Consider the following 17,136-nt stretch of genomic DNA (forward strand, 5'->3'; position numbering starts at 1 on the left):
GCTGAGAATGGATTGATCATTTGCATGCTTATTGAGGTAAGTGGGATTTACTCCCCTGCAATCATGCTTAGGATAGGTGAAACTGACCAGGAGGAGGAAGGGAGAGGAGAGGGGAATGAGGGGAAAGGCAGGTCTGATCATTTGCATGCTTATTGAGTTCAATGAGATTTACTCCTATCTACTAATGGTTAGGATAGGTAAAACTGACCATGGGGGAGGAGGAGGGGGAGGGGGAAGGGGAAGGAGCAGATTGGAGGGGGGGAAAGGAAGGGGGAGGGCAGGGCAAGTTTGATCATTTGCATGCTTATAGAGTTCAATGGTATTTACTCCCATGCAATCATGCTTAAGATAGGTAAAACTGACCATGGGAGGAGGGGGAAGAAGGGGAAGGAGGGGATTGGAAGGGGATGGGGATTGGAAGGGGATGGGGATTGGAAGGGGATGGGGATTGGAAGGGGATGGGGATTGGAAGGGGATGGGGATTGGAAGGGGATGGGAAGGAGGAGGGAAGGGGCAAGAGGGAGGGGATAGGAGGAAGGAGAAGGGAGGGTGGGTTTGATCATTTGCATACTTTTTGAGTTCAATGGGATTTATTTCTGTGCAATCATGTTTGAAAGTGGAAATGGACTGCCTTCAAGTCGATCCTGATGTATGGGGAGCCTATGAATAGGATTTTCATGGTGTACGGTATTCAGAGGTGGCTTTACCATTGCTTTCCTCTGAGGCTGAGAGGCAGTAACTGGCCTAAGGTCACCCAGTGAGCTTCATGGCTGTGTGGGGATTCAAACCCTGGTCTCCCAGGTCGTAGTCAAACACTGACCCGGGGGAGGGGCAGGGAGGGGAGAAGGAGGAGGAGGGTAGGAGATTGGGTGGGTGGGCACTGGGCAGAGGGGAAGCCCCTTTTCCAAAAGGAAAACATTGTGAACAGTATCATTGCTTTTCAGCGTTTCCCCCACCTTTTTATTCTACAGTAGGGACATGTAGCCTCCCACCAAAATTTAAGCGAAAGCTGTCCCTGGCCACATCCACACCAGGCCTTTATTTCACTTTGGACAGTCATGGCTTCTCTCAAAGAATCCTGAGAAGTGTAGTTAGTGAAGGGTCCTGGGAGTTGCTAGGAGAAGCCCTTTTCCCTTCACAGACCTTTAGTCAGAGTGTCTGACTGTTAACCCAGTCTGGCCACTGGACCTCTGTCAGTGGAATAGGAGTCTCCTCTCAGCATCCTTCACAAACTACACTTCCCAGGATTCTTTGGGGGAAGCATGACTGTCTCAAGTGAAATCAAAATCTGGTGCAGGTATGGCCCCCTGATTAGTCAAGCCCAGCAGCTGTGAGTCTGGCTTTTAGAACACTGACAGTTGGTTCTTACTGAGCATGCCCGACGCTATCATTCAGTTCAATGCAAAATGTATTAAATTAATTAAAAATCAGCCAGGTTTTTTTTAACTTTTAAACAGCAGAAGATGGTCAGAGTATGGGGCAAGATCAATAATAGGATTACAGGTACTCTGTGAACAATGGCTGATTTTTAATGAATTTCAACAGATTATGAGAACTGTGACAGAAAAAATTCCAAAAGGTTTCTGGGTTTTTTCCCCTCTCTTTTTACACTTTGAACTCTCTGTTCTCTCTTACTGTTTTGTGTATTGCCATGAAAATTGAGAGGCTTGTTAAGGAAGCAACTGAGTTCAGAACTATAAGTTTTGTAAGGTTTTGTTTTGAAATGAGCTTATGGGAAGCATCAGAATGGCATGGGGGTATTTTCAATTTAACATTGTGGAATGTGAAAAATCCATGCTGGCTATAGTATACAGCCACTCTCGTGGCAGTATAATTTATTTGACATAGTGGGTCAAATTATCTAAAAACCTACAGGGGTGATTCAGGCTAGAATCACTTATTTACCTGGGAATAAGTCCCATTGAACTCATTGGGTTTGCTTCTGAGTAGACATGCCTACATTTGTACTGTCGGTTACAGTGATGTGACTTTATGGAAGTTAATGTTGTATCAATTCTTGTATTGAAAACAGACTCATACCGCTGAATGAATCTAAGTACAAATACAACAGAGCCTTCTGGCATCTTAAATACTAGTAAATGTTTTGTGGGACACAAGCTTTCATACCTGACAAGGGTGGGTACTGGTGCTATTTAAGGTGTCACAAGGCTCTGTTATTTTTACCAGTTAATGGGATTATGTAATTCAGGGTAAATTATAGAATCAAAGGGTTGGAAAGAATCAAAAACCCAACCAACATCCACTGTTGCTATGCCAAAAAAATGTCTTGGATTTTTTTTTAACCATTACCCATAAATTAATGAGAAAAGAAACGGCATTCAAAAGTTATAAAAGAACATTTCTCATGGGTTGGGTGCAGGATTTTTGTGATGCTTAGCTTACTTACAAGATGGCCAAGAGCAGTTTGTGAGTGTCCTTTCTTTCATTCTGCAAATCATATCTCTGATGATCTGTACTCTGCAGCCTTCCTGATAGCCCCATTATGTCCTTGTCTGGGTTTTTCTATGAGCACAGAGACATTACAGATTCTCCCTGTCATGTGCTGTTCATTGCTTTCATTTTTTAAATGAAGATTCTTAGCTTTTAAAGAAATCAATGCAGAAAAGTTTTTTTAAAAAGGTATTTAGATCTGTTCCAATCTGGATTCAGGCCTGGCTATGGCACTGAGTCAGCTTTGGTCACCCTGATGGATGACATTTACAGAGAGCAGGATTTGGGGAGTGTGACCTTGCTCCTGCTTCTCAATCTCTCTGCTGCTTTTGATACCATTGATCAGAGTATCTTCTGGACTGGCTCTGTGGAATGGGAATTGGGGGAACTGTGTTATGGTGGTTCCAGACCTACCTAGTACAGCACCAGAACCAGAGAGTAGCATTGGGAGAGTCCTTTTTGGCTCTCTGGCAGTTACATTATGGGGTGCCATAGGGCATTATGTTATCCCCAGTGCTGTTTAAAATCTATATGAAGCTGTTGGGAGTGGTCATTAGGATTTTTGAGGCAAGGTGTCATCAGTATGCTGATGACTCTCAACTCTGTTCCTCCATAATATCTGAATCAGGAGAGGCTTTGCAGGCCTTGGACTGGTGCCTCGACACAGTGGTGGGCTGAATGAGGGAAAACAAGCTGAGCTTGAATCCTGGCAAGATGGAGGCACTGTGGGGGAGTGGTTCCTGTGTCCGAGAAATTAGTCAATTGCCCGCCATGGATGGGGTTGCACTTCTGCTGAAGGAGCGGATATGCGGTCTGGAGGTGCTTATGGACTCAGCTCTGTCACTGGGAGCATGACCGCAGTAGTTCAGGCATTGGTGACTTCAAGACTGGATTGCTTCAATGCTCTCTATGTGGGGCTTCCCTTGCACTTGACCCGGAAACTGTCTTTAGTGCAGAATGCTGCAGCAAAGTTGCTGACAGGAGTGAGTCCCTGTCAGCATATAATACCTCTGGTCAGGGTTCTGCACTGATTGCCGATTTGTTACCGGGCCAAGTTCAAGGTGTTACTATTGGTATATAAAGACCTTAACAGCTTAGGACCAGTTTACTTGTGGGACTACCTTACTTCATATGTGCACTGCCCAGTAGAGCGCTTTAATCTGTGCAGTTGGCACAGTTACATGTGCCACATAATACATGTTCCACACTTTTAGTGTGGCAGCACCTACACTTTGGAACTCCCTGCCTATTGACATCAGGCAGGCACCTTCACTGTATTCTTTTCAGTGCCTATTTAAAACATTTCTGTTTAAGCAAGCCTATCCAGACACAATACATGTTGATGTGTTTTAATCTCTTTTTAGTCTGTTGCTGTTTTCATTGTTTTAAAAATGTTTTAATTACTTTTTAACTGTTTTTAACTGTTTTTCTTGATCATTTTAATGTCTTTGTACACCACTGAGGTTTTCTACAATCAAGTGGTAGATAGATTTTGTTTAATAAATAATAAATAAATAAATGGAATAATGTCCCTTAAAACAAAGGGCTATATCTAACATTAGCCTGACTCTGGGTACACCCATTGAAATTGATGGACATGACTAACTTAGGCCCATTAGTTTCTATGGGTCTACTCTAAGGGCTCATCCGGACGACTGTATAATCTGCGATAGGATCGCTTTGTGTGTTCATTAATTTTCCGTGGTCCATACAACGTCACCTGTTAAAGCTGACTTTCTCGCTGTTAAATCCACTTTGGCATTACCACAAAAATGTGATTTGCTTTTTTAAACCGGGAATCATCTGCTGTGCCTTCAGGCGCTAGGATGCAATACTGCGGACTTTAGAGCAGGAGGCATTCCATGGGCGGTGCTTGGGCATTTCTCCATACCCCTTCTCTCATTCACAGCCAATCATGTATTTCTACTTTTGCGCATGTTCAAAAATGACCAGGAAAAGCCCGGGAAAACTGAACCAATCAGAGCAATGGGGTGGTGTTGGGGGGGGAGCTCTGCAACTTCTACTGCGCAGATGCAAAAAAGCGCATTTGCGCAGAAGCAGAGACAGCCATTAATTTTTAGCCAGCGTGCGAACTGGGTGGCACTTGTTGTTGTTTGTAAAGCCCCCCTTTTCCTGGCTGGTCTGACTCAAGTGCTGCTGGTTGGTGCAGGGAGCTTGCTTTGCTCTTTCCTCCTTGCTCGGAGACAGACAGACACGCACAGGCACATACAGCAGAGAAAAGCAAGAGCCTGGCACTTTGTACAGGACCATGGGAAGGAAAGGGAGAAGGAGGGGGGTGAAGGCAACGGAGCATCAAGTTTTGCCCGAAGTGGTTGGGAAGCCTCTCTCAGTAGCTCTTCCCTGACACTGACGCCGCCGCCGCTGCCTACGCGGAGAGGGAGAGGCAGGTAGAGCGAGAGGGAGAGAATGGGAAGGAGCTGTTCTGGAGAAATAAGTGGAATTGCCAGCCGTGTGTATCTCCAGAAACGTTACTATGCATAAAGGCAGAAAAGCATACAGTTGGTTTTGTGAAATATCTCAAATACAACCAAAAAACCCACAGGAATTATTGACATATAAGTGGTTTGCTAGATGGCCACCCACAACCATCTAAGGAGGCTCTGGAAGGAGAGCGGAGGAAGGGGTCGCTGGTGGCGAGGGCCAGCTGGGGAGAGAGCAGACAGTGATGCCAGGCCACCCCCACGCAGGGGGAGACCCCAGGGAGGCTCCCAGGCAACCTCTTTCCTCACAGGAGCCTCTCTCCCACAGGCTGCTTGAAGCTATGTTCGCCAGCCTGAGGAAGAGCTGGGCGGCAAGCGGCAAGGGAAGGTGGCTGCCGAATCAGCTGTGGGGCGCTCTGATGGCTCAGCTGTCAGCCCAGCTGATCGGCTGCCTAACGTGGAGCAGCCGGAGCAGAGAAAGAGAGAGCAAAGGAAGGAAGCAGGCGGTTGCAGTGCAAGCCTGGCTGTTGGGGAGGAGGTGGCGGTGGAGGGGGAGATAGGGGGTGGTGAGGGCTCTCGGACGGGTGCCCCATCACCCGTGAAGCCCCTGGAGCCCTTGCCCCCCTCCTCGGGAGAGCTGGAGATTGTTTTTGCCGCCCCTTCGCTCCAGCCGCTCGTAGAGCGAAGTGGTGGGCTAGAGCACCCTGAAAGCCCAGGGGTGGATCAGAGAGAAGCCAGCCAGAGTGGTGAAAAGGGGAGAAGAGCTCAGGTGGCCCAGCAGCAGCTGGCAGGGGGTGCTGCCAGGCAAGGCGCCAAGCAAAAGGGGCAGCAGGCGATGGAGAAGGAAGGGATGCCAGTCGCCCAGGCGCCCCTTCCCCCTCTCCAGAGTGCATTCAGCATCCTTTGGCTAGGAACCCCTGGCTCCAGGCCAGGATTTCATTCTTGCCTGCAGCCTTCTGCTCTCTCTGCTGATTGAGACTTGCCAGCCCTGTGTATCTCCAGAATGTTTACTATCCATAAAGGCAAAAACACATACATTCATTTTTGCGTTATATCACAAATACAAGCACACAAAAATACAGGAATTATTGGCATATCAGCACACACACCCCTCCGCCAGCCCTGGTCCAGAGTGGTGAGCGGCAAGGAACTCCATTACACCCACAGGAAATTCAAACTTTTGTGCTGTTACAGTCAAGTGTGTGCGCGATATTGTGCTTCGTTGCAAAGGGGAGAGGTGCATACGTCATATTTTGCGGACCAATTGGCTGATAGGGGGAGTATTATGGGCAGAGCTGGGAAAAAGCGAGAAGAAGTATGGGTCCTCCCGCTGCGTGTGCGGGTGCAAAAAAAGCTTTTTTTTTAAATCGAGAAAGAGCGAACAAACAGGCAAAGTGAGGACTGTCAGATGACGAACCGGTTATGGAAAACGTGGATTATCCTGCTCCGTTTGGATGAGCCCTAACTTAATTGGATACAACCAATTATCAGCAAGCACACTGATCTCAAGCAATTAGCAGCCACCCTGCTTAGTTTCCCATGATTCAGTTAAAACCCAGCTTTTTCATGAGTTATGGGAAAAGCTTACACTGGCAGACAGGTTGGACAAAAGAAACTGCAGGCGAGGGAAGAGTTAAGTACCACTTGCTCTAAAAAAACTGAGCACACCTCATTCCCCACTTTATATGATCGAGCAACACCCAGGATTAGGAGGGGGAAAAGAGAAAGGAACTCCAGGAACATGAAGAAACATTTATTTCAGAGTTTAAACGTATCTCAGTTTCAGCAAGTGATACCTGTCGCTATCTTGTGTCATTTGATGAACTTAAATCCTAACCCAACATGATTTAAGTCATTACTTAAATCCAATTATTTTTGAAAACTGATGTGGCAGAGGTAGGAGGTGTTGAACCTGTGAAAGCTAACTTGCAAGAGTAAAGTCAGATCTCCAAATGTTCTATGTCCCATCATTTCCAGGAGGTATAACATTTTGGAAGACAGGAGAGATTTTATGCAAAATGAATATTATGATAGAATCTAATATAGGAAACTGCTGAATTACTATTAGATACTAACCTCATTCCATTATTATCCTTAATATCAAGATAAAATTTGAATAAACCACTCAAACTCTTAAAGCCTATCATAACAGTTGGGGGGCATTGAGGCCTACTACTGCGCACTTCTTCTTTCATAAAGCAATAGCCAGTTTTTAATGCGGTCTTCTGCTGCCTTATCCTAGGAAAATGGTTGATTAATCCCCAGGAACTGACATTTGACCAGGAGATTGGCATTGGCCAGTTTGGGGTGGTGCATCTTGGCTACTGGCTTGATCGGATGAAAGTGGCCATAAAGACCATTCGCACAGGAGCAATGTCAGAAGAAGACTTTATTGAGGAGGCCCAAGTCATGATGTGAGCAATACCAATACCTGTCAAAGCCCATAACATTGTGTCAAGCCTTGTGTCTGTTCCCAGTACTTTGGAACTGATGTTGACGGAACAGTAAGAGTTCACCACTGAATTTCATTTTTAATTAATGAGCACACGTATGCATTAACAAATATTAACAAAGTCATGATGCAATCCTATACATCTACTCAGAAGTAAGGCCAATGAAGTTCAGTCCCAGCTAAGTGTACAATTGCAGCCTGAGTCTCAGGTTGGCAGCTGATCTTTATGTTATCCTTTTTAACACTGGGCTAGTGGGATAAGGAATCTAAAGCCAGCATACAGCAGGCTACTTTTAAGATTCTTTACTTGGTTCAAGGATCCTTTTAAGAATACTAGGAATTTTTGCTATCATTTTGAGATAGTAGTTTTTTCTAGAGACCTCATGATCACAAACATTAAAAATATAACATCAACATTTTTGAAAGCATCAAAAGTCAGAAGAAAATATTTACATTTGTAAAATATTTTCTCATAATTTAAAAAAGATAATAATTTGAATTGAATATCAAGAGGCTTGGTTGCCCTAGAAAATTCTTACTCATGATGTTTCCATTTGTGGCCACTGGTGCTACACAATCTCCTCCAAAGGAAGAAGGGAGAAAGGAAAGGGCTTATTTTATGTCATTGGTGCCAGACACAAAGGAAACTAATAACTTTACAATTTCTATAGATCCGTCAATGAAAATCCCTATTGTATGGTATCTGGTGCTTATTTTCATAGAGATGCGAAGCAGGCTCAGATTGTTGGGGAAACTGCATGAGCATTTATTCTACACAGAGCTCTTCAGTATTTAACTAAGTTCGGCAGGGCTGTTGCTTTAGCAGAAAATAGGGAAAATGTCAATGATATTCTGTTTATATGGCCAAGCAGTGGATAATTGATTATAATTTTCACGAGATTCACACAGTAGTGGAAGGAATATATAACATGACATTTTCCAGGAACCACTCTGTGTATTTATCATTTTTGTGTATGGCTTTCTTCTTTCATATTCATTTTCTTGTTCTTTTCTTTCCTGTTAGATACGCCCATACATCAGTTTCTGCAAGCTACTGTACATGACTGCACTGATTTCTCCTTCTATATCCACAGGAAACTATCTCATCCCAAACTAGTCCAGCTGCATGGGGTATGCATGCAACATGCTCCTATGTGTCTAGTGTTTGAATTCATGGAGCATGGATGTTTGTCTGATTACCTAAAGAGGCAGCGGGGGAGCTTCTCAAAGGAACAGCTCCTTGGAATGTGCCAAGATGTGTGTGAAGGAATGGCTTATCTGGAGCAGGCATCTATCATCCACAGAGACTTGGTATGTCTGGGTCATGTCAGTCTGTGTCTCTTGTAAAGAAATCATAGCTCTTAAATTAAGAAGGAAATGAACTTATCATCACTTACAATACTTAAATGTTAATAATTGGAACTGCACCAAATATTTTCCATGTTGATATTTGCACCCAAAGTAGTGATTATATGACTATTATGGATATTCCCTGAAAATAATTGTGGGAATACTTACTTTTTTAGGCTGATTCTATCCTCGAATGCTCTTGTTTCTCTACCTACTAAAGTTCTGGAGCTTTTGTTGTTGTTGTTGTTTTCTACAAATCAGCCATCACATGGGTGACTTAAGCCATCTGGAAATCATATACTGAATGGGATGATAACTTCACTCTGTAACCATTCATATTTTGCTACATGAAGGTGCTAGTGAGGAAAAACAGGCAGCTGAGAGTGAGGGCAAAACGTCACGGATCAATATTCATGATCACAGCAAATCAGATTTTGTTATATGATTATGAAATAATTATGTCATTGAAGTTGGACCAATCTAATTAAGAGGCAGAGACTGGGATATGTAAATGAACAGTCAAACATTTTCACAACCACTGCTGAAAAATGTTCAAAAAAGTAGGAGACACTTTTCAATGTTCTTGAAAAACAGTAAATAGTTTTAGCTCCCTACTAATCTCCTTCTCTCCATTCTGCATAGGCTGCTCGGAATTGTTTGGTAGGAGAATTCCAAGTTGTCAAAGTGTCAGATTTTGGAATGTCACGGTAATTTGAACCTTGTATGTATACTTGATGAGTGGAATTCCAGTGACTGTTTCCTCCTTCTGAAATATGTCCAAACAACAAGCTCATTGTAGTAGTAAAACCAACATTTGGCTGGAGCTCATCTTTGTTCTGTTCTGACTGGAACTCCTCCTTTCTTTGATAATTGGTTTTTTAAATAAAACCAAAGGTACTGGAGGCATCATATCCCATGCTGATTTATTTTGTCCCTTTGTCATCTTCAGTCAAACAGTTTTAACCACTGTGAAAACCTTAACAACTGTGGGCAAAGACAAAAATGGGATGCCTCTATCATATCACATACAGCCCATCAACTGTAAACCATTATAATCATCTGCTGTTTTCCAGACATCATTTCACCAGTCACTAGCCAGATATGTTCTAGTTGTACCACCCCAGCTCTTTCCCTTTCACAAAAAAACTGAATTTTCTGTTTTTCTAAAGATGGGAGGAAGGGAGGGCTAGTACTTGTAATGCCTGTGAATGACTTGGCTACAGGTATATGCAGCCTACAGTACTGGCCATGATGTTAACTTCAGACAGTTTAGCAAATATCACTGTTGGAATGGTTACACATATGGAACCAGAAACAGTGGACCATTTAGTTTAGCTTCCCATCTTGATGCAGGACATCATATTCTTGTTACAACAATGCTAGTGTATCATGTATATAAGGAGCATATTATGTCAGCATAGGAGACAGTATCAAATTAATGTTTCTACAAGATTCCGAGAATTGAATCTTACACTTGCAATGCATATGCTCTGCCACTAAGCTACAGGCTTTCCTTATGTACAAAGGTATATGTACAATGTTACCCTGTAATTATTAAAATGGCTTGTGGCCTTAAGCATGTCTGTCTATTCTAGATATGTTCTTGATGATCAGTATACCAGCTCCATGGGCACCAAATTCCCCATCAAATGGTCAGCACCAGAGGTTTTCTCCTATAGTCGATATAGCACCAGATCTGATGTATGGTCATTTGGTAAGAGCCTTAACCATAAAATTCCTATTCACTTAATTACTTCAAGTTCTTTTTCTTGAAAAAAAATCTAGACAAGAAGTTCCATCCTCTTCCCCATATTCCTTTGGTGTGAGAAGGCTTACAAAGCTATTTTTGAATATAAAATATTTTAAATCATATTTGGCTTAATATTTCCTATAGACGGGGAAATATGCAGATGTCAGCATGGCCTGAGACTTATTACTGCTTTGCCCAGCATAGTTTGTATACAAAGGATTCCTCTGTCAAGTCATGGCATCATGCTTCTGTGAACTTTTCCACTTTGCTACTCCCCACTCTTCTCATATTCCTCCACTGGGTTATTAAACCACCCTACTGTGACCTGTATAAAAAAACACTCTGAGGAGTGAGACCTGGCTTGCATCTACGAGTGAGAACCTCAAGCACAGTAAAATAATTTAGCTTATTCACCAATAAAGGATCCAGGAAGGACATTCCTTAAATGTATATGTGTTTTAAAGTACTTGTATCAAGAAGATGAAGATGATTCTTTCCCAAGAACCAGCATTACTTAGCTGATGTGAATATGGAATTCAGCTAGACATCGGGTAGCTCTTTGCTTTGCATGCAATTGTTGTGTGCATTTAAGAAAATATTCTTTCTGCTTTACTTCTTTATTTTGAATTCATCCTTAGCGGCTTGATGGTTTGTTTCTAGTCTCGTAGAACAACAATACTTTGAAGTGTGTTAGTAGTTTTGCTTTAACCATGTTTTGATTCAGGGGTTATGTTTAATTAATTTTTGGCTTGACCGTTTTGCAAGTTAGCAAACAGATTTAAACTTCCGTGAAGAAGTAACACTGTGTCTGTCACACAGAAAGTTTAAATAATTTACTTAAATATATCATTGTGAAGAATGAGTGGTAAAATCTAAATTTTACAGCCTTTCCCAACCTTGGGTCCCCAGATGTTGCTGGACCACAATTCCCACCATTCCTGACCATTAGCCATGCTGGCTGGAGTTGATGAGAGTTGTAGTACAATAGCATCTGGGGACTTAAGCTTGGGAAAGGCTGCAAATAAAAATGTCCAGTTCCCTGAATAGGCAAAGGCTAATGCACAGTATACTGACAATCAGGGCATTGGTTTGACTATGTGGGGAGAGAGACTCGCTTTGTCATCAGGGGAGGGCTATTTCCACCTGCCTTGCCCCACCCTCCAGCCCTGGAAGCCTTCAAACACAGCTTCTTTCAGAAGACTTTCTGGCCCTTTGGGTTGAGCTATGGGGGTTTGGGGGATGGAAGAGATTTTTGTATCAGCTTGGGGGTTAGTTTTTAAATATTTTTTGCTTTGGCTTTGTTGTTGAGCTTTATGCTCATTTATGCTTTGATGTATATGTATATATTTCTTAATGTAGTGATTATATTATGTGTTGTGCATTTGGACTATTTTTGTGAACCACTTTGAGCACATGTGTATTTGTGGAAAATGTGTTATATAAATAAATTTAATAATATATTTCTATAGAAGTCTTACTAATCTCAGCATGGGAAGCTGCCTTATACTGAGCCTGACCAATGGGCCATGTGGCTTTGTATTGTGTACACTAACTGGCTCATGTTAGAGAAGGAATCATTCCCAGCCATATCTGAAGATGTCAGGGACTGAACTTGAGATCTTCTGCATGCAAAGCAGATGCTTGACCACTGAGCTACCTCATTGGTGATGGAGAAATGGAATATAAAGACATCTACTGGAGAAAGGCAGACTAGGATATTAATATGGCCATGCTATCTTCAAAATTATATGTTGCTTATTTTGTTTCAGGAGTATTGATGTGGGAGATATTTAGTGAAGGCAAAATCCCTTATGAGAACCGGACCAATGCTGAAGTGGTGGAAGAAATCAGCGCTGGTTTACGTTTGTATAAACCCAGACTGGTCTCCAATACCATTTACAAGCTCATGAGACATTGTTGGAGTGAGGTCAGTGTTGTAACAAATGCAGCTTACTTTATTTGAGAAGAGGGGTCAGAAAGCTACCTCACAGAAGGGGATCCAAAATAGCGCTGACCTTTACTTGAGGAGAGCAGAAAGATTTAAGCTTGCTCCAAACTTGAAATACATTTTAATATTCTAAGAAAAAATAATATGCAGGTTTAGAATTTTAATCGGTCAAATATTCTAGAAAGTAAACAAAAATCTACCAAATTTTGGTTTTTTTAAAAAAATCCCACTGTAGGTGTTAACTAGCTTACCAATGGCAGGGTGTTTGTGTTATCATCAGGTGTAAGCTTTAACATAATTGTCAAACCAGTGGTGACTCATGGGGATGGGGGGTTGACAGCAGTGGCATACTCCCAGAGGCTGCTGTGCTGTACTCATCAGGATGGGGTTGGGTGAGGCAGCAAGGTCAAGGGAGCTGTAGGTTGGCAGTGGTGCACCACACCTGTTGGGCTGCTGCTGCCAACCTGAAGCTCAGTGGGAAAGGAACGATGAAGATAAATTTATGCAGTCATTTTTGACAAGGGAAGGGTATCATGAGGTGACTTGAGCCCATTCTTTTCCCATGAATAAAGTTTATTCCTCAAAATGTGCCACCATATGTTCAGATTTATATTTAATCCTATTTAAGAAAAAAATGAGGGGATTGGTAAAAAGAAAGCTGAAAAACAAAGTCCAGAGGGTCACATCACTCGAAAATGCTTGGAAGTTGTTTAAAAACACTATTTTAGAAGCTCAACTGGAGTGCATACCGCAGATCAGAAAAGGTACCGCCAGGGCCAAGAAGATGCCAGCATGGTTAACGAGCAAAGTCAAGGAAGTTCTTAGAGGCAAAAAGTCTTCCTTCAGAAAATGGAAGTCTTGTCCGAATGAAGAAAATAAAAAAGAACACAAACTCTGGCAAAAGAAATGCAAGAAGACAATAAGGGATGCTAAAAAAGAAAATGAGGAGCACATTGCTAAGAACATAAAAACCAACAACAAAAAATTCTATAAATACATTCAAAGCAGGAGACCATCTAGGGAGACAATTGGACCCTTGGATGATAAGGGAGTCAAAGGTGTACTAAAGAACGATAAGGAGATTGCAGAGAAGCTAAATGAATTCTTTGCATCTGTCTTCACAGTGGAAGATATAGGGCAGATCCCTGAACCTGAACTAACATTTGCAGGAAGGGATTCTGAGGAACTAAGACAAATAGTGGTAACGAGAGAGGAAGTTCTAAGCTTAATGGACAATATAAAAACTGACAAATCACCGGGCCCGGATGGCATCCACCCGAGAGTTCTCAAAGAACTCAAATGTGAAATTGCTGATCTGCTAACTAAAATATGTAACTTGTCCCTCGGGTCGTCCTCCGTGCCTGAGGACTGGAAAGTGGTAAATGTAACGCCAATCTTCAAAAAGGGATCCAGAGGGGATCCCGGAAATTACAGGCCAGTTAGCTTAACTTCTGTCCCTGGAAAACTGGTAGAAAGTATTATTAAAGCTAGATTAACTAAGCACATAGAAGAACAAGCCTTGCTGAAGCAGAGCCAGCATGGCTTCTGCAAGGGAAAGTCCTGTCTCAGTAACCTATTGGAATTCTTTGAGAGTGTCAACAAGCATATAGATAGAGGTGATCCAGTGGACATAGTGTACTTAGACTTTCAAAAAGCGTTTGACAAGGTACCTCACCAAAGACTTCTGAGGAAGCTTAGCAGTCATGGAATAAGAGGAGAGGTCCTCTTGTGGATAAGGAATTGGTTAAGAAGCAGAAAGCAGAGAGTAGGAATAAATGGACAGTTCTCCCAATGGAGGGCTGTAGAAAGTGGAGTCCCTCAAGGATCGGTATTGGGACCTGTACTTTTCAACTTGTTCATTAATGACCTAGAATTAGGAGTGAGCAGTGAAGTGGCCAAGTTTGCTGACGACACTAAATTGTTCAGGGTTGTTAAAACAAAAAGGGATTGCGAAGAGCTCCAAAAAGACCTCTCCAAACTGAGTGAATGGGTGGAAAAATGGCAAATGCAATTCAATATAAACAAGTGTAAAATTATGCATATTGGAGCAAAAAATCTTAATTTCACATATACGCTCATGGGGTCTGAACTGGCGGTGACCGACCAGGAGAGAGACCTCGGGGTTGTAGTGGACAGCACGATGAAAATGTTGACCCAGTGTGCAGCAGCTGTGAAAAAGGCAAATTCCATGCTAGCGATAATTAGGAAAGGTATTGAAAATAAAACAGCCGATATCATAATGCCGTTGTATAAATCTATGGTGCGGCCGCATTTGGAATACTGTGTACAGTTCTGGTCGCCTCATCTCAAAAAGGATATTCTAGAGTTGGAAAAGGTTCAGAAGAGGGCAACCAGAATGATCAAGGGGATGGAGCAACTCCCTTATGAGGAAAGGTTGCAGCATTTGGGGCTTTTTAGTTTAGAGAAAAGGCGGGTCAGAGGAGACATGATAGAAGTGTATAAAATTATGCATGGCATTGAGAAAGTGGATAGAGAAATTTTTTTCTCCCTCTCTCATAATACTAGAACTCGTGGACATTCAAAGAAGCTGAATGTTGGAAGATTCAGGACAGACAAAAGGAAGTACTTCTTTACTCAGCGCATAGTTAAACTATGGAATTTGCTCCCACAAGATGCAGTAATGGCCACCAGCTTGGATGGCTTTAAAAGAAGATTAGACTTCCCCCGGGCACCTGGTTGGTCACTGTGAGAACAGGATGCTGGACTAGATGGGCCACTGGCCTGATCCAGCAGGCTCTTCTTATGTTCTTATGTTCTTAATATGTTTTTAAAATACAGTATGTCCCATGACTGGGTTAAATATTCATCTTGTAATGTAGGGCCACATTCTAAAGAAAGCTTCCTCACAGTTTTTCCAAATTGTGTTGACTTCTCCCATCCTATTTTTTCACCCAACCTTTTACTTCCAGGTGAGAAGAGGCTTTGTTTGGTATCAGAAGAAAGAGAGCTCATTACTTAGGAATAGGAGACTGGGCTGGCTCCTCACATAGGAGCTTCAGTCTATTGTTTTCATCATCATGTAATCCTTACTAAACACCAACACTATTCTGTTATAGTCTGTACTGGGAAGGTTTTCAGTATTGTTTTCCTAATTGCTATTGGCCTTTGCAATGTAGCCTTTAAATTTATCTCTCACTTGTTCCCTTTAGAAGCAAGAGGACAGACCACCTTTCTCTTCCCTGCTCTACCAGCTCAATGAAATCTCTGAATCTGATCTTTAACTAAAGGTCAAAGGATGCTGCTTCTTAATTTGAAAATATACAAAAAGCAAGTTGATGCTTATGCATGCAGTGGCCAGATGTATCCAACGTTTAAATTATGAGATAGTCAACCTGGGACAGAGATTCTGGCAGGAATCCTGGCTTTTTAAAAGAGCTACAGATTGTGAAAACAGATAATGCAAGATGCTTCAGGGCTGTGTCCAATAATCTATTCAGTGAGGATCCTGGACCTTATATTCAGTTTCGCATGTTGATACTGATGACTATGACCACCACCACCACACTTAGAAAAAAAAAGATCTGCCACTGCTTTACAGAGATGAAGCTTTTTTATTGAAAAATGTTCCATTTGAAGGGGAACTGGGATATGACTCTGATCCTCCAAACCTGCTTGAAGCTGAGTTCATAAACAAATGTTTTTGACAGCAGATTCAAAACACAATCTTCTTAAAAAATAAATTGCATGGATTAACAGATTTAATAGGACACCATAGGGGCAGGTGGGACTAGCTGCTGCATCTTATACATTGGGAAATTTAAGAATGGATTGCTTGCTCTGCTACTGGGGAAAGAAATTATACAATATTATACAATATTTTTTTAAAAACTGGTGTTTTCCCTATGAGTCTGGCCATCACAGCGGGTATTAGCTCCACCTATCCTACGAAGGCAAGAATGTCTTTGAAGTCAAGACTAGGAACGTCAGGCCCCTCCCACTCCCCAGTTCATTCTTGCCTTCCTACGAACAAGATTGAAATCCTATCATTGAGATCCTATAGCGTAGCATTTAGCTAAGTTGTTTTCGTATTTGTTTATTTGTTTTTCCCTACTTTGTGTTTAATTGTCATTTATCTCTGTTGCTTGTTTGAGGTTTTTTCCTCAGAGACCGCGGCTGCGGTTCTCCCCGATTTGTCTTTAACCTTTTATTTTTCGTTTATTCTCCTGCTTGTCTGAGGACCCCCACAGAGACCGCAGCTGCGGTGTTCTGTGTTTTCTGGCCGTTTTGAGCTTCGGGAGATCGCAGCTCTTTCTCTCCCGTAGCGGTTTTTCCCTGTCTCAAGCCGCGCTCTGTGGAGCCCTTGGAGAGACCGCGGCTGCGGTTCTCTCCCAGGCGGGAGCCTGCAGCTGCGGCTCCCTGCCTTTTTTCCAACCTATTTTTACCTGCCGGGGTTCTGCCTCCCTAGAGCCTGGTGATCCGGCTCTCTCTCCGCAACTTTAATTTCGCCGCGGAGAGCCCTTCTCCCGGCGGCGGCAGCGGCTTGCCTCCTGCTGCCTCATCCCTCACAGGCTTCTCTCGGCACTTTGATTTCGCCGCGGAGAGTCCTGCTCCCGGCGGCGGCAGCGGCTTGCCTACTGCTGCCTTATCCCGCACAGGCTTCTATCTGTTCTTTCTTCTTGGGGGTTTCTTGGAGCCGCTAGTGCGGCTATTGGCCCCGCGGCTCCCCCTGCGAGGCTGTGCTGAGCTACCCTTCCCCCAGTTCGTTACCAGACGGCCGCCATTG

At 42.9% G+C, this 17,136-nt stretch overlaps 1 protein-coding gene across 1 annotated transcript in view; it reads left to right on the plus strand.

Moving 5' to 3' along the window:
- The window catches only part of ITK (IL2 inducible T cell kinase), a 57,228-nt gene extending 40,947 nt beyond the window's left edge, over positions 1-16,281 (plus strand). Inside the window, exons 12-17 of the mRNA XM_061621956.1 lie at positions 7,135-7,306; positions 8,439-8,655; positions 9,337-9,401; positions 10,290-10,408; positions 12,214-12,371; positions 15,563-16,281. Coding sequence (XP_061477940.1) covers positions 7,135-7,306; positions 8,439-8,655; positions 9,337-9,401; positions 10,290-10,408; positions 12,214-12,371; positions 15,563-15,634 — 803 coding nt within the window. The 3' untranslated portion in view covers positions 15,635-16,281. The remainder of the gene's footprint in view (positions 1-7,134; positions 7,307-8,438; positions 8,656-9,336; positions 9,402-10,289; positions 10,409-12,213; positions 12,372-15,562) is intronic.
- The last annotated feature ends 855 nt before the right edge of the window (positions 16,282-17,136 follow it).

The sequence above is a fragment of the Rhineura floridana genome, chromosome 3, assembly GCF_030035675.1.
Source record: "Rhineura floridana isolate rRhiFlo1 chromosome 3, rRhiFlo1.hap2, whole genome shotgun sequence".
Lineage (NCBI taxonomy): Eukaryota > Metazoa > Chordata > Lepidosauria > Squamata > Rhineuridae > Rhineura > Rhineura floridana.